The following is a 27,969-nucleotide window of genomic DNA, read 5'->3' as shown; positions in this document are numbered from 1 at the left end:
TTCCACTGAGTTTCTGATCTGTAGGTCTGGGGGTGGGGCCTGAGAATTTGCATTTCGAACACATTCCCAGGTGATGCTGACGCCGCTGGTCCAGGGACCATACTCAGAGAACTACTGTACTAGGGCAAGCAGGAAGAGAGAGTCCTCCTTCTGGAACCGAAACAGGCAGTGTGAAGATCCATATGTGGGTAAGGGGGCTTGGAAGAGAAAAAAAAAAAAAACAAAACAAAATGGTAGAAGACAGAAAAATGGGGATAATGTGCAGATTGGACAGAACAAAGGGAAAAGTCTCACTCCATAACAAATGCAAGCAGGGGGAAGTTGCTAGGTGATGGATGAGGGAGAGAGGTGAATTTCCACTGAGGAAAAACCAGGAGCACAGAGTTGGAAATATACATGTTTTGAGGAGGCAGAGGAGGTGGAAATTTCTCATTAAGAAGTGAGGAGTGGTGTGTTTGGTGCTGGGGGGGTGGGAGGAGAGACAGACTCGGGGGGGAAATGCCTCTGTCGAGGAAGGGGGACAGCTGAGATGTGCCAGAGGGGGTAATTTCAGGGCTGTGTGGTTTGGCTTGGTCGTGGAGCACAATAGAAATTGGGAGAAAGGGGGTGGAATTTAGATGTGTGACCTGCCCCGTAGCTTTCTTGCTCTCTGCATTTATCACATCACATCACACCCAGCAAGACAGCCCCCCTCCTCCTGGCTCATTAGGAGATTTGATTCGGCTTGGCTCCTGCTGTCAGCAGCTGTCTGGGGCAAGATCTTTATGCTCCCTGCTCCCTGAGCAGCAACCAGCCTTCAGCCAGCAGCGGAGCTCATTAGAAGAGGGCCCCCTGGACACTAGATTTTCAGCTCATTGGTGGCCAGAAAGAGTTAATACCTACGGCTTCGCTGCCCCCTGCACAGCCTCTGGGTGCAGAGGGGGAGGCAGCTTTGGGCTGTGGGGACCTCTCCTTGAGCTGCAGCCAGAGGAGCAGGGAAGCAGGTTAGTGAAGAGGAAGGTACGGGAGGAGTGCCAGGCGAGCTCTGCTCAGGGGCACCTCCTGCATCCTGCCAATGAGGATGGGCGTGCAGACTGTGCCCGGGAGCTGAGCCGCCGCCCGCTGGGTGTAGGCTGCTTCAGTATTTACTGGATGTGACAAGCAGAGAGAAGAGCTTTCAGCGGGGCTGCTCGCTGCCCGGCTCAAGTGGAGGGAGGTGTGTTGTGCTTGCATGCGTGTGTATATGTGTGTGTGCACGCACGAGTGTGCCTGTGCATTCATGCACACATGTTCTTCACCCATCAAGGATTTGACTGCTAAAAGAAAGATCTACTCTTTCCCCAGAACTCCTTAACCTGCAGCCTCTCTGACCATCCAGTTGGCAAAGACCTGCAGGCCATGAGGACTGGTCAAAGACAGTGAGTATTGCTTTTGCTTTTCTCTCTCCTCTTCAAGATGCCCATGTGGGCTGATTGCATTATCCATATTTAATTAACCTGCCTCTCCATGCATATTGATTGTTTTCTCCCCGCTGAGACTCTTAGTTTCTCTTCCCCTCTTTAAAAAGCATTGCTCTTTGCTTTTAACCTTTGTTTTTACCTTGAGTCCCCTCTTTCCATATGTCCCATCCTGTCTGCCCCAGAGTCACCTGTAACTGGATGTCTGCCTAACAGGGCACATTTCCGTGGGCCTTTCTGGGCTCCAGTGACCCCAAACTCCATCCCCTAGAAGTCAAGGACCAGATGGAATTAAGAGCCCCGAGGCACTGGGGTTGGGATGAATGAGGAAGCAGGGGCCAGAGTCTCCTGCAGATTCCGATTTAATTGAATTCAAGGCTGGGCTAAGTGAAGGGATGGTGGAGGGTCTGGGGGGGCGGGGGTGGGCACGGTGGGCAGCGCTGGATTTGGAAGGGAGAGAGGCAGGCATGAAGTGGTCCTGGCAAGCCAGTGGGAGCTAGCAGCGGGAGCGGGAAGAGCGACAGGGCAGGGACTGGAGGCCTGGTAATGCCTGCCCCAAATGACCTTGCCTGCTGTGTTTGTGGGGAGTCCTCCCTGGTTCTGTTCATCACCCGGTATAACGAAGGCCCCTGGCACAGGCTTCCCCTCCTCCAGGATGAGAGCCCATAAGCAAGGGAAAATGAGGCATAGGTGCCCCACACAGTGATTTCTTACAGCTGGAAGAGAGAGAAGCTTCACTCTGTGAAGGGCTTTGATGTCCTGACGTCTGGGCCAGGCAGGTGTATGCACCATTAGAACAAAGGTTAAGGAGATGTCCCTACTGTCGGGGGGGATGTCATCTAAGCTCAGTCTCCTGGAGGTTGAGCTTTTACACAAACTCTTAACAATTTTTTTTTTCAGTGTTAACAAAGCCATGTTTTAATTTTACCAATTTTGATATTATTAGAGAAGGTATTTTAAAAAGTATTTGTGATACGTTCCGTGTAATATCAAAACAATTTAAACGGAGTAGACCGGGTAGGGGCCTTATCTACCTAAATTAGGTTTCTTTTAAAATGGATTCTATGTTTGGTGTCAGGGTTCCCCTGGGGAGCCCTTTACGGATAGGCTGCTCTCTTCCCATGTTTCTTCCTATCATTTCTGTGGGAACAAAGGGTTTGAAGCACCGAGGATGGTACCCTCAGAAGAGAGAGGAGTTCAGTCCACGAGCCCTCAACCTCAATATCCCCTTTCCTACTGTCCTCCCTACTTCAGGTCAGGAATGGGCCAGTCCCTGGGCTGGGGCAGGTGGGGCGGCCTCCATATGGGCAAGAGAGCATGGCTTGCATATTCATCTCACCAGCTTGTGCCTGTAATCCTGCAAAGGAGCAGGCCTGTGCAGTGACGGGGCCTGACAAGTCTCCCTTGAGTTACTCCACCCTTCCTCCTGCTCATCCCCTCCCAAGGCTCCTTGCATTCCCACCCCCAGGACGGGTTCCCTTAGAGGGAGGTGAGAATCAGAAGAGCAGCCAATCAAATAATTCTAGAGCAAGTGCTGACCCCCCCTCCCCCATCCCTGGCTGCCTGGTCACTTGGGCCCCACTGGAATCAAACAAAGAGAGCAGTCATTTTTGGCTTGCCCAGGCCCATGCCTTTGTCCCCTGAGGCACGTGCCCCACTTCACCATCGATGGCCACTGGTTGGGAAATGGGAGCCTTTGACCGCCAGACTGCGATGTGAAGCCACCCAGCGATCTGTACCTGTTCAGCCTTGGTCAGTCACCCTCCCTCAGGGCAAGCAGGGATTTGTGGGGAATGGGCTGCGTGTGTGTGTGTGTGTGTGTGTGTGTGTGTGTGTGGAGGTGTTCCATCAGTGCAAAGCCATCCAAGAGGATTTGTAGCACAGTCAGATAAGAGAGGGCGGCCCCCCTCTTACAGCAGATTCTTTGATTTTAGGTGAGAGGACGTGAAAGGGTAAATCCCTGTGCCCCGCAGTCTTATCTCCCGCCCTGACGTCCCTGCACACCGGCCAGAGGGTTAACCGTAAGCGCGTGCCTGCATGGCCGCTTTACTGATGCCACGCAGGTAATGATGCTAACCTGTCTTCCTGCTCTTGCCTTTCCTCTTCCTCCTCCCTGCTGTGTGAGCCTGCCCCAGCCTTCTAATCCCCTGGGTGGTCCGCCTGAGTCCACCCTCTCAGGCCACCCGTGTGGACTGTGCCCTCCTTTCCGGGGCGCTTCTTGCCAGCAGAACCCACCTCAGTGCCAAGCCCTCCTGTTGACTGATGGGACTTCTGGGGTGGGACTGTGCATGAGCTTGTATTGAACCACTTAGGGACCTCTTTGAGGTACTGGAACAGGGAGGGAAGATGAGGGCAAGCTTACTTTTTAAAATTTTGTTTTCTTGCTTGCTTGCTTGCATTGAAGTAACCTTAACCTGTGACTGGCACTTCCGCTCCCATTATTTCAGACCTAACTAACAAGGTTGTAATTCAGGTCTCAGCTAGACAAGATGGAAAATGAAAACCGTTGGGCCCCAAAGGATATTTTGTGGAAGATTTTTGCAAACTCTTGGGGAGAATCACCGTTGGTTTGGTAACAAGTAGACCCTTTACACTGGCCCCTGTGAAACTTCCTTAGATGACTTGTGTGGATTTGCCATTTTTTGAAGTCTTCTTAATTGCTCTTTGGGGACATCGACCTGACTATTCTGTGATTGATGATCCTGTGGCACGAAGGAGGGAACTGACTCACTGAAGGTTGGGTTGTGGCCTTGGTACAGCCTGAGCAAGACCTTTACTTGAATTCACGGAAAGTGGTGACTCAAGGGCCCTTAATCAGTTGCTCACTCGGCCTGGTGTCAGAACCCCCTGTGATTTTTGAGAGTGAGTGGACATAAGATGCTCACCATCGCAGAAGAGAGAATGGCTATCGCCAATGTTTTGAAACGCCACCAAATTGATGGCTTCATAATGCGCCTGGCTGAGATAAGAGGTGGGAGCACAGGACGTGCAGGCCTAGTTTTCTGCAGGAGAGGGGATATTTCTGGGAACTTGGATGTTCCAGCTTTAAAAGGCTCTCAGAGATGGGCTGTGGAATACAAATGTTGTCCATCCTTGCCAAATGTGATACCATCCCAGTAGACGTTTGTTGGATAAGATTTCTTTGAACAATTAGCTAGGTCAGGGATGAAAATTCATTTGGAGTGAAAGGAAGAGATTGAATTGGATGGCCCCTAGCGTCTCTACCCAGGCCCAGGATGCATGAGACAGGGGAAGGGAGAGCCAGGCTGGGAGGACTTCCTTTCCACACGGAGAATAATATCTCCGGGACTATTTCCGTGGCAAAGTGTTACCAGTGTGCACGTGGCAGTGCCCTTTTATAAGTTCTTCAGGCCTGATGTGATTACACCAAACCCTTCCCACTTACCTTTGCTCTTTGTGCAAAGAGCTGCCATAGTTAAAGGTCAGGGGTCAGTAAACTCACTCTGCCAAGGGCCAGAGAGTAAATATTTTGAGTTTTATGGGCCATACAGTCTGTGTTGCAACCACCCAACTCTGCCTTCGCGCTTGAAAGCAGCTTTAGACATATGTAAATAAATGGGTGTTGCTGTGTTCCCATAAAACTTTATTTACACAAACAGGCATCTTGCCGGGCCATAGTTGGCGGATGTCTCGTTAAAGGTTAAAAAGGGGCTAATGTTGAAAGTCCGAAAGAGACGTTAGTGTAATTTCTCATTGGACCTTCCCTAACAGATAACATTTAAGTATCTGGTCCTTAGGAAAATTGAAAAAGAGAGAGAGAGAGAACTTTAAACATACATGTTAAAGTTTTAAACATGCTGATTGAGATAAGCCAAAACATAAATAGGGATATGAGAACTCCGTCAGGTAAATACAAGTGTGTTTAAATACAAGGGGCCCTGGCTCTTAACTTCAACCGTACCAGCTGCTCGTGCCTTCGCCTACAGGTGTTGCTCTCTGCTGGTCCACAGCCGTTCATGCATATACAGCCCCAGGTTTGGGGGATAAGTGGGGAGGAGAACCTGAGTCAGAATTAATTTGCCTTAAAGCTTCATTTGTGCTCGGAGGTTCTGTGGCATGCCCCCCTGTATTATGCAAGCAACCCTCCACTCTCTTTACGGGTACTACTTCTGGGGCTTTGTAATTAGGAGCTGCTGCTGTTGCTGCTGCTACTTTGCCCTCCTAGTGGGAGAGCAAAATGTGAATTGTTATTTTGTCTTCCCTGTATTTCCTTTCCCTACAGAGAATCCTAATTTAGAAATTCTTCCAAGCTAATGACCTTCATTGACTTACTATCAACTTGAATGTTAGCTTTGAAAGAAGCGTTAAGCCTCTAGGGGTAGGGTACCTATTACTATTCCAGTAGTCAAGTTAGGGAGTGAGTATATCCCTTGATCGGCTAGGCATGTCTCCTCTTGTTCATGAAATCTTTAGGGACCACCTGGGGAAGGATGTGGGGGTCAGGGGAGGCGGCACAGGCTCCCGCAGCAGCAGTTCCAGGGGCCCCTTTATGGAGCTGACGGCTATGATCATGACAGTCCCCGTCCGTCTGCCCCTGTGCTTGTTGCAGGAACAAAGGGATGAGGACCCGCCTGGGATGCCTGTCTCACAAGTCAGACTCCTGTAGCGATTTCACAGCTATTCTTCCCGACAAGCCCAACCGTGCTCTAAAGTGAGTAGTTTGGCCCTGTGGCCTTCCCAGGGTGCTCACCATGGGGCGTCCACCACTGGGCCGAAGGACCTGTTCTCCTCTAGTGAGCTGTTGACCGGATGAGTCCAGTGACAATAAATCCGTGCCACTTGGTGGTTCCTTTTAGATCCCTGAACGTGAGTGCATGGGTATGAATTTTCCTTTTCAAAATGTGCGACCTAACTCAGAGTAGGGACCCTTTTCTTACTTGTAAGAAAACTGTATTATCCACCGCTCTTGTATAAAGCTATGGTGGAGGAGGCTTCTTGGTTCTACTTGGTTGTCAGTCTGAGCTCTCAGTTTGGAGAAAAACATTCAAATATATTCTAAAAATCTGTTTAGGTTCAGGTGATCTGGACTCGGTACCTATACCGTTTAGGTACTGTGTTCAATGATATCATAGATGCCCCTCATCTAACTCTCAAGGGTTCGGGGATGGGCATCATGATCCCCATTGCAGAAGTGAAGAGATTAAGGTCACAGTAAAATATAGAGTTGGGAGCTCAGCCCACCTTTTCTCATGCTAAGGCCGGTTTCTTTCCATGGTTATCTTGACATCTTCATACCCTGTACGTATTTAGCTTGGTGTTTTAGACTGAAAGCCAACAAACGAAATATGCTGAATTGCCTTACTGAGGTTTGCCATCAGTTACTTAAGAATGTACACATTTACAGTGATAGAATTGCAGGCCTACAGGTGGTTTTCATTTGCACTGCCATCCCCCCCACCCCCGCCATTTTTCCGATTTCTTCTCCATAGCAAATTTCCATGGTTGCTGATGGAGAGGGGGTCATTTCAGAAATATTCAAGAGAGATGTTTCTTATTTCCTAGGAGACTATCCACAGAAGAAGCCACGAGGTGGGCAGATTCCTTTGATGTGCTTCTGTCCCATAAGTGTAAGTAGAATTTGGGTTTCCTCTTAGCAAAAGAGGCACCAAATGCCCACCATGATGCAGGTGCTGTGCTGGGTGCCCTAGACAGCTATAGTCCCTGCACTCACAGAGCCTCCTGCATAGGGGACTATATAGATAACAAGATGTCATTTAAATGTAGTGGGAAGAGGGCCTTCTTTTCTATGTTCTGGGTTAAAAGTATGGTTCCAAGAAGCCTTCGTGTTTTCATAAGAAATAATTTAGTTTAGGGCGTTAGAATGATGGGCTCGGTGGGAACAATAGTCTCGTGTCCATCCTAGATCTTGTTTATAAAATTAAATGACCTCCCCCCAAGTCCCCAGAGAGCCTTGGGTTACTCATCTGTCAGATGAATGTTCTATACATTTTGTTAGTCACTTGAGTTGGCATAGTTTTGGGTTTTCTTGTTGCTTTTTATTTTGGGGTATCACACTCCTCAGTTTCCGGCTGGGTGTGAGTTTTACTAGGATGCATTTCTTCTGTCCCTCTCTCCTCTTTCACTTTCCCCTTTCCTCATTTCTCATACCTTCCCCTCCCCCTGAAAATTGCAGAAATTATCGTGCATATTTCTGCGTGGGAAGGGCACTTTGACGCCAGCCAAACTTTTCAGCTCTTGCTTTTTTCTCGTCATGAGCAAGTTCAAATTCATCGGGCTTTGAGATCCTAGTGGCGTAAAATACATGGGAGTGGGAGAGCACAGGAGAGGAAGAGAGAAGAGTCTTTTGAAGAGAAAAGGTTTCATGTAGACTTGTAGTGCTCCTTTTGAATTCTTCCCGTCAATATTAGAAATCCTGATCAATCTGGGAGCAGAAGGGTAGCTTTTAGCTCAGAGTCTTGTTTCCATTTCATTGGGGAACATGATTTTGTACAGTGAGGGTAAGGGCATTGGCCTGATAGTCACACCTGTGTTCTTGATTTTGACCCAGCTCAGCTACTAGATAATTGAGTAGTCTTGATGGGATCCGCCAATCTTTAGATGTCTTTAGAAGTGATTTTTGCTTACAGCTGGATGGGGACAGCTCCCTCTGACTATGCCCCTGATCCTAATAAACTGGTTAACAAATACTCTTGAATAGATTTTAAAATGAAATGCAAGATATAAGAATAAGCATATATTGTAGCACCTAGTTTTGTGAGACAAATAGCCATTTTTGTGTTCTATGGATTATACTTAGGAAGGAAAACAAGGCAGCATAGATACAGCATGTGTGACATATGGCTTATGTCACAAACAGCAAGCTTATGTGGTGAATTTGCCAAGGTAATGGCATATGTACAATAATAGTTAGGATTTGACAGTAAGGCTTGTTTCTTATGAGGCTAGTTTGACTTGTTTTCTGGGGTTATGTCAGGCTAAACAAGTGTCACTATTAACAACTTCTTTTCTGGCTGCATTTGCTTCAAGGTCATCTTGAAGTTTGGTTTCTATTTCAGCTTCATGACTGACTCACTTAGTTCAAGTCCCTGAGGCTGTTTCCTCATTCTGAAATGGTGATGGCAATACTTGTGTGCTACCTGTCTGTCACCTGGATAAGGGGATCTTCATAAGAGGACACACTTTGGGTTCTCTAGTTAACTAATGGTGTTTTGTAAGAATATGGTGATTTTTTTTTAAAATGGTGCTTTTATTTATCAAATGCAAAATAAATGCGCCTTAAGAATAAGTTCGCAAATTTTGCCACCAATTAGTGCTGAGCCAAATTCCATAGACAGAGCTTATGGTGGTTAAATTAGTGGATAGAATCTTATATTTGGATTGCTGCAAAGACCTGGAGTTATAAGAGGTTCAATTTTGTTTGTTTGATTCAGTGACTTTTAGACCTGAAGACTTGCTTCTCCTTCTGTTGGGGGTGGTCTCGGTTTCCAGGGATGCAGTAATACATTTCTGAGATGGGGATCCCACTAAAGGGTTACTAGCTGAAACCAGAGTGCTTCTTTGTCAGACCACTGCAGAAATAGGTTTTTGGAACTTTGAAGTTCTGTGATCCTTTTTGGAGTATGATGTTCTGTTTTGATTTCTGTTTAGTACGGAAATAAAAAGCCAATGGAGTGAATGTCTTCGAGAAGAAAGAGGCCTGTATTCGTGGGTCATTGGCAGAATTTCAAGGTTTCAGAGCTTGGACGCTCTCTCCCTGTGAAGGCTAGGAGGGAGTTGGAGCCAGGTTACCTTGAAGGGTGTTGACAACTTTCTTAAAGTCTAATTAATTTGGGTTAATGTTGTGACTCAATTAGGGCTGATTAAGCTTTTCCAAAGGGATTGGATGTATGCTGGTCTCTTAGGAGGGACAGCAGTTGATCGGAGGTGTGCAGGGCTTTCAATTAAGATAGCAAAATGTCCTAAAAAGTAAAGAAAGAATCACTGAATGAGCTCCAGGAAAAGAAAGGTGCATTAGTCTAGAAACCACCCCCTGGTAGTCTTCTATACCTAGGCCACTGCCCTCCCTGAGTTTTCTGTTTCACATAATTCCGATAATTATTTTTGTTCCCATTCTCTGTTTATTTAAGATTTTATTCATCAGAGACACACACATGAGAGACACACACATAGAGACATAGGCAGAAGGAGAAGCAGCCATTCTCAATTTATAAGAGCATCTTTACCTTCCTGCTCTGCTTGAGTGTTTTGGGCACTTATTTATTTAAAGAAAGGTGTACTAAGTGTTCATTATGTTCAAAGTCTGTGCTAAGCAGCTAGTTGGGGGCAGGGACACAATGATGAACAGGACAGTACCTCCTTGGTGGAGAATACAGCCTTTGGAGACATGGACATGCATATAAACAACATAAGAAAATAAAACAGTGTACTGACTACAAACTAGGGAGTGTCAAGATTTCAGATAGGATCTTGACGTTCGGTGTTCCTCTTAAATTCCATTTTGTCAGTATTAGAGGTCCTCACTGACCTGGCAGCTGCAGGTCTGCTTTTCATTTAGAGCATGGTTTCCACATAATTGGAGAACATGCTTCTGCACAATTAGGTTTAGAACATTAGCTGGTTGTCAGACCTGCGTTCAGACAATTTTAACCCGGTTCTGCTTCTAAACAGCTGGGTAGCCTTGATGGAATCCCTCAATCTTTTGGAAAATCTGGTTCTTCATTTATACAATGAGGAATCTGGAATAGGAGGACTCAGAAACTGGATCCAATCCTATCCTCTTGCTCTAGGATGGTGAGACTGAGCCATAGCTAAATGCCCAGGCAGGTGGTTTGAGTCAGCACGGCCTGCAGGGTTACATAAAAAGGCTTCAAAGTTGAAATGGTGCAAGCAGCCAAATGAGGGGCTAAAGCACCTGTGTTATGAAGCTTTCTGTCCTTGGCAGGGTCCTGCTGTGTACGGAGCACTTCTCAGGTTCAAACCTCAGGAAAAGAAGAAAGCACCTTTAAAAAAAAAAAAAAAAAAAAAACCAAAAAACTTTAGAAAGGAAAAAAATCTAGACAGCAAATATTTGGAGCAGTTTGATTTCCAATCACATTTGCTTGCAAGTATAAAGCTGAAGAAGCACTTAGGGAGGTCTGGGAGACAGCCACTTGCTGAGGGCTTTTTTTAAAAAAAATAAAATAAAATGAAAAATAAAATGAAAATTGCTGACGACTTTATTAACTAGGGAAGGAGTTAATCTGGCATCTTTTTCCTGTTTATCCAAGTACAGTTAGACTTGGTATCTATAAGCTGTGCAGCTAGATGGCCCCTAAGGGTTTGTGTGTGTGCATGTGTGTGTGCACACACCCAGAAGCCTTTCTGCCTCTGTAGCTTGTACCCAGGAGAGTGAAGGCTTGCAGCTTGGAGATTTTTTTCTGATGGGTTGTGGGAGAACAGGCACAAAATTGTATGTCTTCTGCTCTGATTTCCTCATGAGGTTCAGGCATATGCTTGCTATTTGTCAAGTCTTTAGTGGGACATTCGGTCCTGAACTCCGAATCAGTTCAAACTCCGAATTTTCCTCTTTCCTTCCTTCCTTCCTCCTTCTTTTGTGGGATTTTTTTTTTAACATAAAAGTTGGATTCATTCCAGTTTTAAGGGGAAGGTGTAGACAGGATTCCTTCCCCTTCCTCTGAATTTTTTCAGCCTGATCTTACACCTGGATGACAGACCACCTCATCCTGGGCATCCATTTGGTCCTTGGCTTTGTTTCATTGTTTGCACAGAGTGCAGAGGGTCAAAGGCGACCTGTCCCTGCCAGGCCCACCCAGGGAATGCCAGGTTAGTGGAATAGTACAATTGAGAGCTCTTTTGTATTCAAAGAGTTAGTATCCAACTCTGCAAAAAGGATACCAAGAAAGAAGTTTTTAGTTTTTTAAATTAGCCCCTTTGGGATAATGATTGAGATATACAAAAATATAATGATTTGATCTGGTCACACAGTAGCCAAGCAAAAAACCCAAAACAAGCAAAAACGTGAAAGTTACAAGCTAATGAAATTCCTTAATTATTCATCCAAATGGTCATTAGCTTTAGAATGAACAGTTTAACTATCCAGTTTCTATTTATTGCATAGCCCTCCCCACAGCCTTCTCCAAGCCAAAAAATTCTAGAACAGTGTTACTCAAAGTGTGATCCAAAGAAGGCAGCACCAGCAGATGCTGGAAGCTTGTAAGAGACAAAAATTCTGGAGTTCTTCTGTCTCAGACCTACTGGGTCAGCATCTCTAGGGGTGGGGCGCAGTAAGTTTTGCTCAAGCCTTTCAGTAATATTGAAGCCCACAGAAGCTTGAGAAGCACTGCTCTAAAGCATAAGGAAGTAAAGCAATGAATCTGGAGCATCTTGGTGAGGCAGGTGGCTTGTGCTTTCCAAGAACCCCACTGAACACTGGATTCCAGCCTCCCAAAGTTCTGAGGCAACACATCCCTTCAGAGGTATGTTGTCCGTGTATCACAGATGCCACCAACGTAGCAGGTATGGTGGATGGTATTCACAGTAAACAAACAAATATGGCAAGTGTGTTTTCTGGATAAATTGAGGCTGAGGTTTAAAAAGAGATATGTGAAGTAGACACAGATCGAAAAAGGAGCTTCTCTTCCTCCTTGCCAACCTGTCTGCATTGCTATATTTTTTACTTGCACCCAGGAATGTGGGTGCATTTAACTTGTCTAGAAGGAGTGCCTGGAATAGAAAAGGCAACTATTCCAAGCCTGCTGCAAAAAAAGGTTTGAATGAAAAGCAACTGGATGGGCCTCCAACACCCATTCTGTTGCTTATCAGCTGTGTGACCTTCGGCAAATTACATAACCTCTCTGAACCTTTCTTTCCTCATCTGTAAAAGGGGAATGATAAGACTTGCCTTGCACAGTTGTCTTGAGAATTAAATGTGATTTATGGTTGTGAAATGCTAAGCGTGATAATGTGACATACAGGGGCTCCACGAAGGAGAACGATTTTGATTATTATTGTTATTACACAACATTAAATTCACTGAGCAAACACGGATTCCAGGCTTCCCGGATGCCTGAGATGGCATCGGCTTCTTTCCACAGTCCGCTGAAGGTTGACCACAAGGGTTGGATAGAGATTGTATTAGAGTCGCAGAGGGGAGCTTATTCAAATTCCATAATACCTCCCCCCCCCTTTGCCTGATGAGCTTTTAGCATCCCTCCCTCATCCCTTCCCAATTCCCCCTCAGTGTATGTGAGAAAATCCCTCTGGGGATGTAGTTTTCAAAAGCCCTGCAGGCGAATCTGATATGTTCCCTTTTTGGGACTCCCTGCCATGTTTCTATGTCAAACTAATTAGACAAATATTCTTGGACATTTACTTTTCAGAATCTCTCAGGTGATGGGCTGGTGTACCTGGATTTTTATGTTAATTCTCTTGTATTAAAGGAGTTATTTGCGAATGCGTTTACCCTGTTAGGGATGCTTCTCTTTTGTCTCCCCTTCAATAGAAAACTTCTTGCTAATTTCTTATACTAGTTGCAGATACGGACTCTAGCTCGATTTTTTGTTGTTGTTGGTGGTGTTACTCAACACAGCTTCTGCTTGATAAAATAGAAAATAATATTGGAACAGGAGCTGTAAGACCCAGCTGTCCTTAGTCTGCTGATACCATGTCCTAAGAATAAGAAATCACCCAACCTTAGAGCTTCACCATTCCCTTGTGTCCAATGTAGGGCTTGATCATAGGGTCTCTTATGTCCCTTCTGGCTCCGAGTCTAACAACTATCAAGTCCTACTATTATTATAACACACCATCTTGCTATATGTACACTAACAAAGTGAAGATCATTGAAGAAAATTATGTTAATCACAAGACTGAAGTATAATTAGCATGACAGTTGCTTCCAATAAATGTCAGTAATTGGAAATAGTTTATTTTCTAAATAATCTCCTTACCTAAACCTTGCTAAGCCCCAGTTATTTTATAGATGACACAAAAGAATGACTTTGATCCTAATGCTGTTCTCATCACAATTTTCAAAGTAGTGAACTCGGTTCTGAATGAAAGATTTTTTGACTTCATCATTAGTAAATGTGCCCTGGATATTATAAATATATTTTCCTTTCTTATCCTCTGTCTGACCTTGGAACCCATTCACCAGTTTATTTTTTCCTATCAATCAGGGATGCAAGAGGACTCTGGTCTTTGGGACAGCACTTTGGTAAACAGAGAGGTTGCCCCCTGCCCCAAATCTTTCATGTGATCCTGTAATTTTCTAAGCCTGGGAACTGAGCTAGGCTCAAGCCCACCCTCGTGCCAGCTGAATCAGGGCTCCTGGACTTTGAACTGTTACCTAAGCCACCCTTCCTGCTATACCAGCTGCACCGCTCATTCATAGTGACCCAGTTTCTTCTCTTATGTAAGCACCCTGCATCACAGAACTAAGAGGGAGAGTGCCGGCCGCAGGCAGCACGTGTGGCCACGGGTATGTTCTTGGAGATTCTGTGTATGCTCGGGGGGGATGCCAGAATTCTGCTGAGTGTTCCAGGAATTCTGGACACAAGCCTTTCCCTTTCTGCAACTAGATAGACACTAATTTCAAAAAAAATGTATAATGTTCATAGAGCCTTGACTTCAATGTCATACAAAGAAAACCCAAGTGAAATGAGAAAAATGAAGCTAAAAATAAAATAAAAAGGCAGCTCCTCCTGTTTCTCTCTCATCTTCCTTGACTGTTTACCACCTATGACCTTTAAGTTATCAGGATGATTTGGGGGTATTAGGCATGTTTACTATGCATGGTGACTCTTCAAGCCACCGAGGTACAGGCATGACGGTCACTAACATGAGTGGAGTGCTCACCGAGTGCTGTGTTAACTCACCTCACCCCCAGGGCCCCATGGAGCAGGTACTGCTAGGATCTGCATTTCACAGAGGGGGAAACTGAGGCAGTGCCCAAGGTCGCATTCAGCTGGTGTGTGTCAAGGCCAGAATAGAGCAGCTTCCGGACAGAATCCCAGGCAGGATGGCTTGAGGGATCAGAGAAAAGTCACTCCTGCCAGCTGCCTGAAATGTGTGAAGATCGAATGGGGAGGCCTCCAGTTCTCCGAGTATTTGGGAGGGGGCGGGTCTGGGGGGCACAGGGGCCCAGGCAGAGGGGCACAGCTGTGTCACAGTGAGGGATGGCAGGAAGGGTGCATGAGCCTTCGTTTTAACCAACCCCACTTTATGGACAAGCAGAGGGGGAGGAGAAGGTCCTGGTGGAGAGAAGGGGTACGGTAGAGGGAAGGAGGGGCCAAAGGGGACAGAGGACGGAGGAAGAGGGTGAGGGCTGGGAAAGATGCTGAGGAGGCAGAGAGAGGACCAGCCAGAAAGTTTGCAGGTTGGCAGGGAAGAGGTAGGAGGGGTCGGAAGGAGGAGGCAAGGATATAGCTGAGGAGAAATGCCTCTGGTTCGGGTCCCATACAAGGCCTCTGCTGGGTCCCTAAGCAGGAGAGGTGGGCCGGATCTGGGCCGGGGGTCTGTATGCAGAGCCAGCTGCTGCCACCTGCTCTGGGAAGGTGCAGGGCTCCTGCAGCCCCGGAGGACCTTCCCGCCCCCCTCACTTCTGTTGTTCTCGGGGTGGGGGGGGAGGAGGTTTTCTTTGCACGGTGACCCTCACCCCTTTCAGAGGTGGCCCTGGGGATATGGAAGGGTGGGGAGAGAGTGGGGTGAGAGGGGTGGGGGAGCGGAGGAGGGCTGTGGCCAGGCACGCTCTGTGCAGGGCTTCGTGAGCTTTGTCTTTGCCGCAAGCTGTTGTCCAGGCGCTGCGGCTTCACACGTCCCGGACGGCCTAGGCCCTCTCTCCACTGTGCCCGTCTCTCCTCAAGCTCTTCCTTTGAAATCCCTGACACATCTTAAGAGCCATATATTTTTTTAAGATTTTATTTATTTATTCATGAGAGACACAGAGAGAGAGGCAGAGACACAGGCAGAGGGAGAAGCAGGCCCCATGCAGGGAGCCTGATGCGGGACTTGATCCCGGGACTCTAGGATCACGCCCTGGGCCAAAGGCAGATGCTCAACCTCTGAGCCACCCAGGGATCCCTAAGAGCCATAGTACTTTGGTTCCTCTCCCGCTGTCTTAGAAGCCAGCCCTGGAAATTCAGGTGACCACATTCGGGGTTGAGGCTGCCTGAGAGGGCTCGACATCTTCATGAGGTCACTCGACCGTGATTTGTGACAGTGTCCCCAGGCCACCATTGGGGAATGTACCAGTCTGTTCTGTGTGACGCCTTGGGGAGGTGGCCGTGCTGCGGGAGAGAGGGGAGTTTAGGCAGATTCTAGGTTGTTGGTAGCACCTCGTGGCCTCTGTTGTCACCGCGGATAAGGTGATGGCACGCATCCTCCTGCGGGAGACTCTCCAGCTCTGTGAGCTGGACAGCATGTTTGCCTTCCAGTGATGTGCTTCCAGTGTGATTGCTTGATTTGGGATTATTGTCCATCCCGCTACTGGAGGGAGAGATAACATGAGGCTCTCTGGGGATCTTAAGAGGAGACACAGGCAGTGAGCTCTGAAGTCACACAGATGTGTGTGGGAACCCACAGTCCGCCTCCTACTGGCTGAGCGACCCAAAACAGTGAACTTAAACTTGCCAAGTCTCACTTACCCTATTTGTGAAACAAACTTCCATGAGAGCTCACATTTATAGACTGCTCCTAGTGAGCTACAGAGCACTTTCACGTGGCTCACCTCATTCTGACCTCATGACAATCTGGAGCAGCAAATCCCAGTATTCTTCCCATTTTGCAGATGAGGCAGGGTTCAAGATGTTAGGACATTTTTCTGAGGTCGCACAGATTCAGACCCAGCCTATCTTGCCAGAAACTCTTGCCTTGATGATAGAGTTGGTGTGAGAATTGAATGGGTTGATATACATAGACTGGACAATATAGAGCTTGGCCTCAGGGTAAGTCTCAGTGTGTGGCGGTGACAGTGTCGCTGAGGAGGAGGCTGAGAGCTGTATCTGACACAGGCATGAGTGGCAGAGGGAGCGCAGAGCAGAGCACTAACGTTCCCAGGGAGAGTTAATCAGATCCATCCCCCTCACTTTACAGCTGAGCATGCTGAGATCCAGGGAAGTTGAATGTGTGGTCCAAGGTCATAGAGCTAATTATGGGGCTGACTCTGATCAAAACAGATGCTCCCCACTGGGACAGCAGTGCTCCCATCCCAGGCAGACCAGTAGGGTTCCGTAGGCTGCCTCAATGAAGCTGACAGACAATCGTGAGCTGGGTATGAATTTGCCACACATTTTACTTCAGGTCCCCATCCTCACCTGAGTCAGTCTCAATTGTTTCCAGTGTAATTCAGTTGCATTCTGTTGCCAATGGCCATCCTTGTCTCCAGGTTGTTCTACTCCAAGATACTCCTCCAGCTTCCACAGTGACTCTTCCGGGTTCTCCCCACCTCATTTGTTGTCATCATTCCTAGAAACATCATCATCCCTGGAGTTACTCATGGCCCCCTTGTCTTGGGCTGAGATGGCACTCCTTCCCCCCACCCTTCAGCCATTGCTGGTATAGGGCATCCTTTAGGCCCCACCGTCATGCAGAGCCAGAGACTGGACTGCCGACTCACAGAAGAATCCTGGCTTTGTAATTTGGCATCCATGCCACTTACTGTGATCTGTAAGTGACCCTGGGCAAGTTATTTAACTTCTCTAAGCTTCCTTTATCTCTCTAGAAAGTGGTAATATCATGAGGACCCGTGCTGTAACTTTGCTATGTAGAGCAAATTCTGGAAGTTCATAGAGCATTTAGTGCGGTACCTGGCCCAAAGTAAGTACTCAATCGGTGCCTGCAGTGGTCATTTTCAAAATTGCTTCTTAACTTCAACCTTTTTTCCCCTTGACCTCTTGTTTACCCTTCTTCTCCCCTTTTCCTACGTTCCAACTTTCAGATCCTAAATCTTTGCTGTTCTCCGGTTCCAGCTTCATTTACCAACCTGGAACTGTTGGTCCTTTTTTTGAATGATGGGCGCATCCCCAAACTAGAAGTTCTTGCTCCCTTCCTGGGGCATCATACCTGTGTCCAGGAACTGGAACCTAGGACTTCACAAGTGTGTGCCTGTTTCTTACCATGTTCCTGTTCATTTTTCCAAAGTAGCTGCTCCAAACCCCTATAGCACACCCTGGACTTACCATATCCGACTAATTATTTTAAATTATTGTCCAATGTCTGTGACATGAGACTAGCTTTTGAGTGCTGTGAGGTGGTGACTTCATCTGATTTACTCATGCTGTATCCTCAAAGCCTAGCACATGGAGGCAGACTGCCTTCGCGGGGACTTCACTCCAAATTGATGAAGATCAAGGCTGTTCCACCTTATCCGTCTCAAAGATGTCCTTTCCCTGACCAGTTCTATCTTCATCCAGCCCACCTTCTTTTTCTCTACTTTTGACTTTCTCTACTTTCTCCTATTTCTTGCTGGTCCCTCTCCTTCTTTAGGATTTGCTTCCACCGGATATATTCTTTTGATTCTTTAATTTTTCTCTTCGCTTGCCCTTTTCCTTCTGCCTGCAAATACACCTGAAAAGATCTTGCTTTGGAGTCATATGGACCTGGTAGGGAAACTAGGCTCTTCTTGCCAGCTGTGTAACTGGGACACTTATTCGACTTCTGTTAGTAAGCCTTAATGTCTTCATTTGGAAAACTAGAGTGCTACTATCTATGGATCAGCATTGTTGTGAAAATAAATTGAGCTGGTGTTTGCAAAATCCCCAGCTAAAAGTATGGCATATAGTAAATAAATAAAAATTCCCTGCCCCAAATCCTAAATAAATACATAAAAATAAAACCCTACCATCCCTACATCCCACCACCTTTTCCAGCTACAATCAGATAGGAACTCCTTCATTTTCCTGTACCCAAACTAGAAAGTTTTCTGTATCCACATGCAGCCCTTTCTCTTCCTCTCCCCATCATAATGCTCTTCTCAGGCCATTTTCTGTACCTTCCTAGGAGCAACATTTTATCAGTTAAACTCTTTCTTTTTTTAAATTTTAACTCCTTCTACTCAACCAGTCTTTTCTGATTAGATCAACATTTAAACAATACTCAAGGCTGTTTCACAAAAAAAAAAAAAAAAAAAAAACCAACAACAACAACCAAAAAACCCCCAGAATCTTCTTTCCTGACCTGTCCTATTTCCTTCCAATTATGCTGCATGATCTCTCTTCTCCCCTTCTTGCAAGAGACATCGAAATTAACTGTTTCTGCTTCCTCTCCTCCCATTCATCCCCACATTCACCACAATGCCCAGGGTGCCCATCACACCACTAGAGCCACAACTGCCCATGGTTGCTGAATCTCATCACTGAATCCAACCACCATGTCTCAGACCGCAGCTAGCTTGACCTGTGGGTACCACTGGACATATGGCCACTTCCTCCTCCTCGAAACCTTCACTCCCCTGGCCTTTGGCAGTGCTGTGTTATCCTTCCATCTCTCTGGTTCTTTCACAGACCTCTTGATGTATCTTATAAGTAGGCTCAATAATTGTTTACATTGTTATTATTATTATTATTATTAAACACTAGTCTTACTGACTAATATCTAATTACTTAAACATTCTTCATTATTGGCCTTTACTTGTGTGGCTCCCCCTTCCTGCAATCCTCTTCTCCATCCTCCCCTCTCTTCTTTCACTTAGCTTCCTGCTTCTCAACTTCACATCTCAGCTTAGAAGCTTCTTCCTCCTGTGAGTCTTCCCTTTCCTTCTTCGGTCTGGCTCGGGTATCCCATCCCTCCTGGGTACTTTCACCACAACCTATGCTTTACCTATCAAATCACTTGTCACATATACCGTAATTACCAAATTATGTTTTCTTGGCTCAAATGGCCCTTTTACTGCAAGTTCAGAGGGGCTTAGTTGTGCCTGTTTTTAGCACCTCGCAGAATGCCTGGGTCCCATAATGGGTGTATGAATGAGTGAAGGAATGAATGGAAGTGGCACTATCGCTTTGTTGGATTGGGAATTCGTGTATTTTATATTTGTGACGCTACATAGTATCACCTGTGTGAACTCTGTCAGGACTGTTCTCTAAACATCAGCTTCTTTCTCTATAAGATTGGGAGAAGTACAGCAACATTCCTGAGAGCACCTTCCACGTGTTCTCTCTCTCTCTTTCTTTTTTAAACCCACAGAAAGTCCCAATAATGCTGAGACTTTGTTGAAGGGAGATACTGTCTGTATTTTGTCTCACTCAGGGCCAGTTTCTCTAGCAGGGTGATCTTCACCAATGCCATCAAGGAAGGCAGAAAGATAATTTTCTTCCTTTATCTGTAGCTGGATTCAAAGTTGCTCACAGTGCCTGTTTTGCTCAATGGAAAGCAACACAAAAATTAACACAAACAACAAACTTCAGCTTTGCCATGAAAGTATTTCAGCTCTTCCATTTTAAAAACAAGAGGCCCTTCCAAGTCACTCTTCCAAGTTACTTGAATTTACTCTTTTAGATAAATGCACAGTGTTTTAGGGTTCTCTCCCTGCCATTTCCTTCCTACTCCCCACTAGCAGGAGAAGGCTTTTGGCCTGTGGTCCTCATGTCCTCCCTGCGTCCACCAATAGCATCCATGGAGCTTGTCATCTGTACACTGGTCACTGCTTAGAGACCGCCTTGCTGGACCAGCTTCATGGGCACTGAGTCTCCTTGGAGGCTTCCACTGCTCGAAATGGTATTCCATCCAACTTCTGCCTGTAGCTTCTGCTACAGGGGCTCCTTCTGCAGCAATGGCAATCTCCTGGCAGGCAGGCTAGCTCTCAGATCTGAGTTCCTCAGAGCCTGTGGAAACTTCTGGATTACTTGTATAAGAGCTTGGAGGAGATAAGAGCACATCATGCTCTTCACAGGGAGCCTGCTTCTCCCTCTGCCTAGGTCTCTGCCTCTCTCTCTCTGTGTCTCTCGTGAATAAACAAACAAAATCTAAAAAAAAAAAAAAAAAAAAAAAAGGAATACCCACCAGGGATTTTATGAGCAGGGATTTTATTTTTTTTTATTTTTATTTTTTTCTCTTTGAAATAAATTTATTTATTTATTTATTTTTATTTTATTTTTTTATTTTTATTTTTTTAATTTATTTTTTATTGGTGTTCAATTTACTAACATACAAAATAACCCCCAGTGCCCGTCACCCATTCACTCCCACCCCCCGCCCTCCTCCCCTTCTACCACCCCTAGTTCGTTTCCCAGAGTTAGCAGTCTTTTTTATAACCTGTTTCCTGATGTAAGCATTTTATACATTAGTAATTTACAAAAATTATTAAATTGAATGAATGATTCTCTGGCCATCTTTCTGCCTAACCATCTCTATGTTAGTGTTTCATGCTCTCTTTGATTCTCATTTCACCTTGGGTTTCTACTCCCTCCTCTCAGGGCTTTAAACCCAGTGTGGAAATGAGGGTGAGTAGGGTTCTGAGCCAACCTCTCATATGCATCTAAACTATGTTATTCTCCTTTTCTTTCCCTGTCGCAGGAGCAATTTTATTTCCATCCTGCCTGACGGGAAACCACCTTACATCATGTTCTGCTTTCTCTGTACTCCTTATCTTAGAGGACCATATATCTTGTCTTAAAGTGACCATGTGTCCTGGTTTTGGTCTGTGGGGGGGTCATGGTTTATGCCCATTGTCTCTGTGTAATTAAGAGGTATGTCTCCCTTCACTCTCAAAAATACACTGGCTCGGGTGATAAATTTCATGGCCACCCTACTTTTGTTAAACACTTTAAACTCAGGCCTCCAAACTTAGATTTCTTTTTGATTTAAAGTTTGACTTTGAGATTCCACCAAAACCCTTTTTTCTCTCTAGTTCCTGGATCTTGCAGCTAAAAGTCTTGTGTTTTTTTTTTTTTTATGCCTATTGTTCTAGTGAGGGAATTACAACATCTATTTTGAAAGACAAAGATACTACCCAATGACTTTTTAATTAGGAGAAATGAAAATGTTTCACAAAAGTAAAAACAAACCCTTAAATATGTCAATAGCAGGGCACCACCAATCCATGGGATGATCCTGGGCAGCACATTGTCTGGGTACATACTGGTGGCCCTCAGATGCTCAGGTGGTCCCATCCCTCAGAATTAAGAACCGTTGATATATTGTCCTTTTAACAAATTTTAGAAAAGGAAGAAAAAGTTATAGCTAGAGTTGTTTTTAGCCAATGCAGTCACTTCATCCTAGGCTGTGTCTGCCCATCCTTTGAGGACAGTTTGTAGAAAGCTATAGCTCTGAGGATTAAAGGAGAATGTGTTGAGGGTTAAGATAATTTATAAAATATATTTAATAAAACACATTAATGAATGTATAGGCTATCAGTAGATATTGTTTTCTAAATCTACGTGGTAACCCTGCTCATCTTATTCTGATCGGAAACTCTGGCAACGTGCATAATGTGGATTTTAAAAAAATTAAAAGGTCTGTTTCTCATTAAATCATTTGGGAGAAAAATTATAATTAATCTTAATTAAAACATATTTTTATAAGCAAGATCTTTTTTAAATGAAAGGTTATTTATTTATTCATTCATTCATTCATTCATTCGAGACACAGAGAGAAGAGAGGCAGAGACACTGGCAGAGGGAGAAGCAGGCTCCATGCAGATAGCCTGACGCGGGACTCGATCCCAGGTCCCCAGGATCACGCCCTGGGCCGAAGGCGGCACCAAACTCCTGAGCCACCCAGGCTCACCCAGGCTCACCCACCTAAGCAAGATTTTTTAAAATAAAATATCCATGGGATAAACCATTAAAACACAGGGCATCAGAAGTTTTTTTTTTTTTTTTTTTTAGAAGAGCCTGGGAACCCTATGAAGGTATTAGAATGGCTTTAGTGACTGAATTTCAGTGTTTACTTTCAGACATCCTTCTAGTAGTAGTGAAGGATTTGCCCTGATGCATTCATACCCTCTTGTAGTTTGTTTTGTAACAAATTGTTTTTTCAGGGTGGTTAACTTGGATTAGGGTAGAGAATGCATTACAAATATTATTTTGGCCTAATTAGAAACAGGTTTACCAGTGGACTCCGGGGACAGCTGATTCTGCATTAGAGGACAGGCAGTGACCACTGAAGGCTGATGAAGAGTGACCAGGGCTTCTCATACTCATTATTACTATGGCTTCCTACACATTTCTCCCTCATATCATATCACTGCGATCCTTGAGCAAGAAGCAGAGCTTGTCTCCGAGGGCACCTGTGTGTTTAAGAGAGTCTTCAAGAGGATGTGGGGTAGTGAGGGTTGGACAATCAGGGCTGCTCTCACATTACCACTACCTTTCTCTCTTGCTTCTACAGTTCAGGAGCTTAAGCCTCTTCCTCTCTCTCTTCCTTTCCCCCTCCCCTCACATCCACAGATGGAGTGGCTGCGTTCCGCGCCTTCTTGAAGACAGAGTTCAGCGAGGAGAACCTGGAATTCTGGCTGGCCTGTGAGGAGTTCAAGAAGACCAGGTCAACTGCAAAGCTGGTCTCCAAGGCCCATAGGATCTTTGAGGAGTTTGTGGACGTGCAGGCTCCGAGGGAGGTGTGTTGGTGGTGGCGAGAGTCTTGCAAGACCTCTATCCATGGCTCCTGTCTCACACGGCTCTCCTTGTGGGGGTTTGAGCCAGTCTTGATGGGTACTGTCTTCTAAATTGAGCCTTACCTCTCCGATGGCTCTTAATGAACAAAAGGATCACTTTTAAGGGGCAGAGACCAGGGCTTCTAAAAAAGTAGCTCTATTAGGAATGTTTTAGCTATCCGTCAAACGTGCCTGCAGGACCTGTGTTTCTTTTTCTTTTTTATTTATTTATTTTTTATTTTTTTAAAGATTTATTTTTACTTTATGATAGACAGAGAGAGAGAGACAGACAGGCAGAGGGAGAAGCAGGCTCCGTGCCAGGAGCCCGACGTGGGACTCGATCCCGGGACTCCAGGACCACACCCTGGGCCAAAGGCAGGCGCGAAACCGCTGAGCCACCCAGGGATCCCCTAGGACCTGTGTTTCTATAGCGATTCTGCAAGGATGGATGTCATTGAATCCGTGTTAGTTTTCCTAGTGGAAGGCAGCATGGCTTAATGGGATGAGCATCCACTTTGGAATCTTTTTCCAGTCTCAGCTCTACAATTACTAGCTGTGTGATCTTGGCTAAGTTACCTAGTCTCTCTGAATCACATTTCCACAGTGTAAAAGTGTTTATCATCTACCTTTTAAGACTATTCTTGGGGACCCCTGGGTGGCACAGCGGTTTAGCGCCTGCCTTTGGCCCAGGGCGCGATCCTGGAGACCCGGGATCGAATCCCACGTCGGGCTCCCGGTGCATGGAGCCTGCTTCTCCCTCTGCCTATGTCTCTGCCTCTCTCTCTCTCTCTCTCTGTGTGACTATCATAAATAAATAAAAATTAAAAAAAAAAAGACTACACTTGAGTTTTAGGGATAAAGCTATTTAACCTATTCAACATCTGTCACTGCTTATTAATGACTAATTACAGTCATTTATATTATCTTATGATAACATAATAATAAAAGGAATTTCTATGTATGGCTGTGCTGAGTTATAAAGCAGAATTTTACTTGGGAGGGTTTTATAGAAGAAAAATATTTGCTATGAGTTTTGATGCATTATATACTTAGAACTTTTCAATTATCCTTTGACTTGAAATGTAGGAGGCCTTTGGTCAGTGGCCAGGATGCTGTAGGCTCATTATAATGCTGCTTGGAACAGAGGTGTCCATTATAACCATAGCCTCTCTTCCCAGGGCATTTGTTTCCTTGGTAGTTAAGAAAGAACAAGAAGGCAGGCTTACTTTGGGGAATCCACACTAATACTTAGCTTCAGTCTCACCCTTTGCCTGACACGGTGAAGACCCCTGGCTTGGTAGTTAAGTGATTTGGGGTTTTGCCTTGGCTCTGTTACTAACTTTCCATACTACTTTAGACCAGCTTTTTATTAGCTCCTTTCTTCAGTGTCCTTAACTATAAATTGGGATGAAGAATATCTAGTCTTTGGACCTCACAGGATTCTTGCTGGGGTCAAAAGGGATGACCTCCAGGCACATAGTTTGAAAAGCATGGATAAGCTTACATATATAAGATACTGTCATTAATAATTATTATATAGCAAGGAGCAGTTGCCAGGCACCTGGGCCCTTGAGGGCCAGTGACCATGCTCTCTGTTTGTGTCTCCAGGTAAACATAGACTTCCAGACCCGAGAAGCCACCAGGAAGAACATGCAAGAGCCATCCCTGACTTGCTTTGACCAAGCCCAGGGAAAAGTACACAGCCTCATGGAGAAAGACTCTTATCCCAGGTTCCTGAGGTCCAAAATGTACTTAGATTTGCTGTCCCAAAGCCAGAGGAGGCTCAGTTAGACCTCAGATGGGGACTCTTGGAGATCACTGGCTTTTCCCCCTCCCTCTGCTGCCAAGACCATATTCTAATGTGAAATGTCATAGGTGTTCAAAAAGCAATGGCACTTAGGTTGGGAGCCTGGGGATGAGAAATGGATGAAGGGCCATTCCAGTCACCAGAGCTTGGACTCTATTCCATTTACTCATGTTTGTGTTCCGGTTAGTGGTAGCACCTTGCTGCTGTTACCCTTCTTCTGGGTCAGCAACTTGCCCTCCATAATGCCTTGGGTCATCTCTGCTGAGAAGGCAGATTCGCTATGCTGGGCTAATGTGTAAATAATGCAAATGCAACTTCCACCACTTCCACACCCTCTTCAGTTAAGATTCCTGACTCTAACTTGTCCTTTACCCCTGTGAGGAAGAGCCAGAAAACTCTGGCTCATGCTTGTGATTTGCTGTCACAGTGTAATGGCCAGTCCTGGGTGCTGGGGCCTCACAATGTAGAAGAGAGGTCTCTGGGGAATCCCAGGTTTCTAGCACTGTCATTGACAGGTGGCCTCTGGGAGAAGGGGCAAACTCCATGAATTTGGCTATTCCTTTCATTTCCATTGGGCCAGTATGCAAAGCTGTGGTCTCTGCCCATCTTAGTCTAGGAGATTCACAAGACTTTTTACCCTTGCAATTCCAGGGAGGGTCTTGGGAGATGTCTTTCACGACTTCTGATGTGGAGCTGCTTTTAAGAAAGATACAGCTTGCAAATCTTCCTTGATTCTACCAAGAAGTATTGCAGGAGTCAAATGACCAGGGAACATAGCACCAGTAGACTTTTGTGCAATGGAGCACTATATATACTCTTTCTGTTGCTTACTGTATTCTCTGCCCTCACCTCCCTGTGGCATCACACATCACTCATCTCTTAGAATGACAGACAGCTTGGCAAAGGGAGGTGAATTCCCATAGCATGGACAGCTCTCATGGTGCCTAATACTTTCCTTGTCTCTCCCTGTCCCCCCTTCCATGCAGGTCATGTAATTATGATGGGGGAGAATGGGAACTTAGGCTGTGTAACTCTTCAGCTTGCTTCCTGGGAGCATGCTTTCTTAGAAAGGTCTCCTTCATGAAGGCCACCTTGGCTCTTGAGCAACTTCCTTCTTGATCTCTGACCTTTGGGGATTGAACATGAAACAGGAGGTGAGGCTAAGATCCCTGTTAACATCTGGCTATGGAGAATCTTCCTAAAATGCTTTCATGATGCCCTGAGGCTGCTTTTGGAAATGTATCAGGAAACTCTTCCTTGGAGGATGAGCATAAAGCACTCTAGCTGCTTTATGAGAAAGAGTGGAATTTGGCACAAGTTTGCAGTGCCAGGGATACGCATCCTCAGCAGAGAGACCAGAAAGTGGAAGAGGAGTCTGGAAGAGGCTGATATCCAGGTGGACCAGATCATAGAGAATGTGATGGAGGTACAATTGGGATAATTCACAGCCAATGGATTTGGATTCATTGCAGGTCTCCAAAACTTTCGGCTTGACTAAAGGAAAGAACTATGATTAGGCATAAGCTCTGGGGTTCAGGTGACTGACAAGTGGGCTGAAGCATTCTCCCCTCGTGGGGTGATGGGCCTCTAGATGCACGGGATTCGAGCGTTTGCATTCCTGTCCAGTAACTTTGTGAATCACTTCCTTCCTTGGCTGCAGCTAGACAAGGCCAAGAAGGCTCCTGAGTCCCACTGGTGTCAGGGTCTGTTGCCCTGCCAGACACATTATTATCTGTAGATGATGGTTGGTGAGTCTGTCTGAACCATCAAGGAGAGAGAGAACACATGCCTCCTAACCCTCACACTGAAGCGTCCTGTGAAGTCTCATGTTCAAGAACCCTGAAGCCTCAAATGGGTGTTCCCAGTTAGATCGGATAGTATTCCCCTGTCCCCACTGGTAAAAACCATTCTTAGCTAAAGCTGCCAGAATTAATTTAATGATCAAATTCTCGAACAGGGTATTTTAAACATTGTTTACATATGAAATGTGCATCTGCTGCCAACTCTACTGTCAAATATGAGGTGCATGTAAATTGGAACAGTTATGGAAACATGAAATGTTTAAGAGGGGCCTTTTTACCACTTTCACTATCCCCAGGAGAAGTCTGAACCAGAGTGTTGGGCAGTGGCCTCACCCGAGGCCCAGAGTTCTTGCCAACCGTTGGTGGAATGAAGGCCGCAGATGGTGGTGTCATGGCGCCAGGTGACTTCCTCCCACGATGGGGAGGCGTGAAGGACCGAGCTTGGGTATCCTGAATTTTGCCGCTCCGTGAGGGTATGTGGGCGTGTGTCTGTGTAGAGGAACGTGATAGCTATATTTATGGTACTCCCGTGGAGTGTGTGTGTGTGTGTGTGTGTGTGTGTGTGACCATTGTGAGAGTGAGTCCAATACACCACAGAGATGGTCTTCCCATGGGGTAGAGCTGTCCTCACACCCTTCCTGTCCTGCTTCCCACAGAAGGCACAGAGCTCTCTGCTCTGATGCCTACGTTCAGGCACTTAGGTCATGCCAACCCAGATTTTGGTCTGTGATGAAACAAAGAGAAATGTTTACAACATCTAGAGCAATATCAAAGCATACCTCATCCCCAATCTTCCATGTCTCCCGGTCCTACCCTTTCTCCTATTCCCTCTTCCATGGGCCCTCGTCCGCCTCACCAGGTGGGCATCTGCAGGTGCCACTTCTTCCACGTCTGGTCTTCCTTTGGTCCTCATGCCGGGCTCCTGCTGTGGACAGCCTTCCGGGCTCGAGGCTTGCTTTGAAGACCCAGGGCAAGCCAGGGCGGTAGGCCAGGCAGAGCTGTGATTTTTAGGACTGCTCTCCACCCCGCAAGCGGCCTTTCGGCCCCACTTGAGTGTCCAACCTGTTTCTGGCTGGCGTGAGATTACCTGTTGCCTTCGGCAAACCAAATAAAACATAATCAATGACAACCATTCAGAGCCCCAGGGTGTCTCTGGGGTGAGGAAGGGTCCTCTGAGCATGCCCGGGGCTCACCCGGAAAGCCTGTTACAAGTGCTACTTCCCACGCGGCACACCCACAGATGCTGATCCAAAAGGACCTGGGTGGAACCCAGAAAACTGCATTTTTAACAAGTTCCCACGGACCAGGCTTTGAGAAAAAGATGGTCTAAGATAGTGGCTCCCACCATTGGGTGCT

General features: G+C 46.0%; 1 protein-coding gene across 8 annotated transcripts; it reads left to right on the top strand.

Annotated features, from left to right (window-relative positions):
* The first annotated feature begins 67 nt into the window (after positions 1-67).
* RGS8 (regulator of G protein signaling 8) lies at positions 68-27,745 on the top strand. Of its 8 annotated transcripts, none has more exons than XM_038542241.1 (7): positions 122-188; positions 1,324-1,397; positions 3,371-3,499; positions 6,007-6,108; positions 6,960-7,024; positions 22,802-22,968; positions 24,613-27,745. In XM_038542241.1, exons 3-7 carry the CDS (start codon positions 3,474-3,476, stop codon positions 24,793-24,795), a joined length of 543 nt encoding a protein of 180 aa, XP_038398169.1. In that variant the 5' UTR covers positions 122-188; positions 1,324-1,397; positions 3,371-3,473; the 3' UTR covers positions 24,796-27,745. The 8 variants fall into 8 exon arrangements, with proteins under 8 accessions (XP_038398167.1, XP_038398173.1, XP_038398169.1 ...); XM_038542242.1 differs by lacking the exon at positions 122-188 and adding an exon at positions 808-983; XM_038542240.1 differs by lacking the exon at positions 122-188 and adding an exon at positions 995-1,195.
* Positions 27,746-27,969: the final 224 nt, after the last annotated feature.

Source organism: Canis lupus, chromosome 7 (assembly GCF_011100685.1).
Source record: "Canis lupus familiaris isolate Mischka breed German Shepherd chromosome 7, alternate assembly UU_Cfam_GSD_1.0, whole genome shotgun sequence".
Lineage (NCBI taxonomy): Eukaryota > Metazoa > Chordata > Mammalia > Carnivora > Canidae > Canis > Canis lupus.
Note: the sequence above shows the minus strand (reverse complement) of the source record. Positions and strands in the feature narration are given on the sequence as shown.

Excerpts from the sequence above, each read along its gene's own strand:
- RGS8 (XM_038542239.1), top strand. Across the intron at positions 6,109-6,959 it reads AAGCCCAACCGTGCTCTAAA|GAGACTATCCACAGAAGAAG; the intron begins GTGAGTAGTTTG and ends CTTATTTCCTAG. Across the intron at positions 22,969-24,612 it reads ACGTGCAGGCTCCGAGGGAG|GTAAACATAGACTTCCAGAC; the intron begins GTGTGTTGGTGG and ends TTGTGTCTCCAG.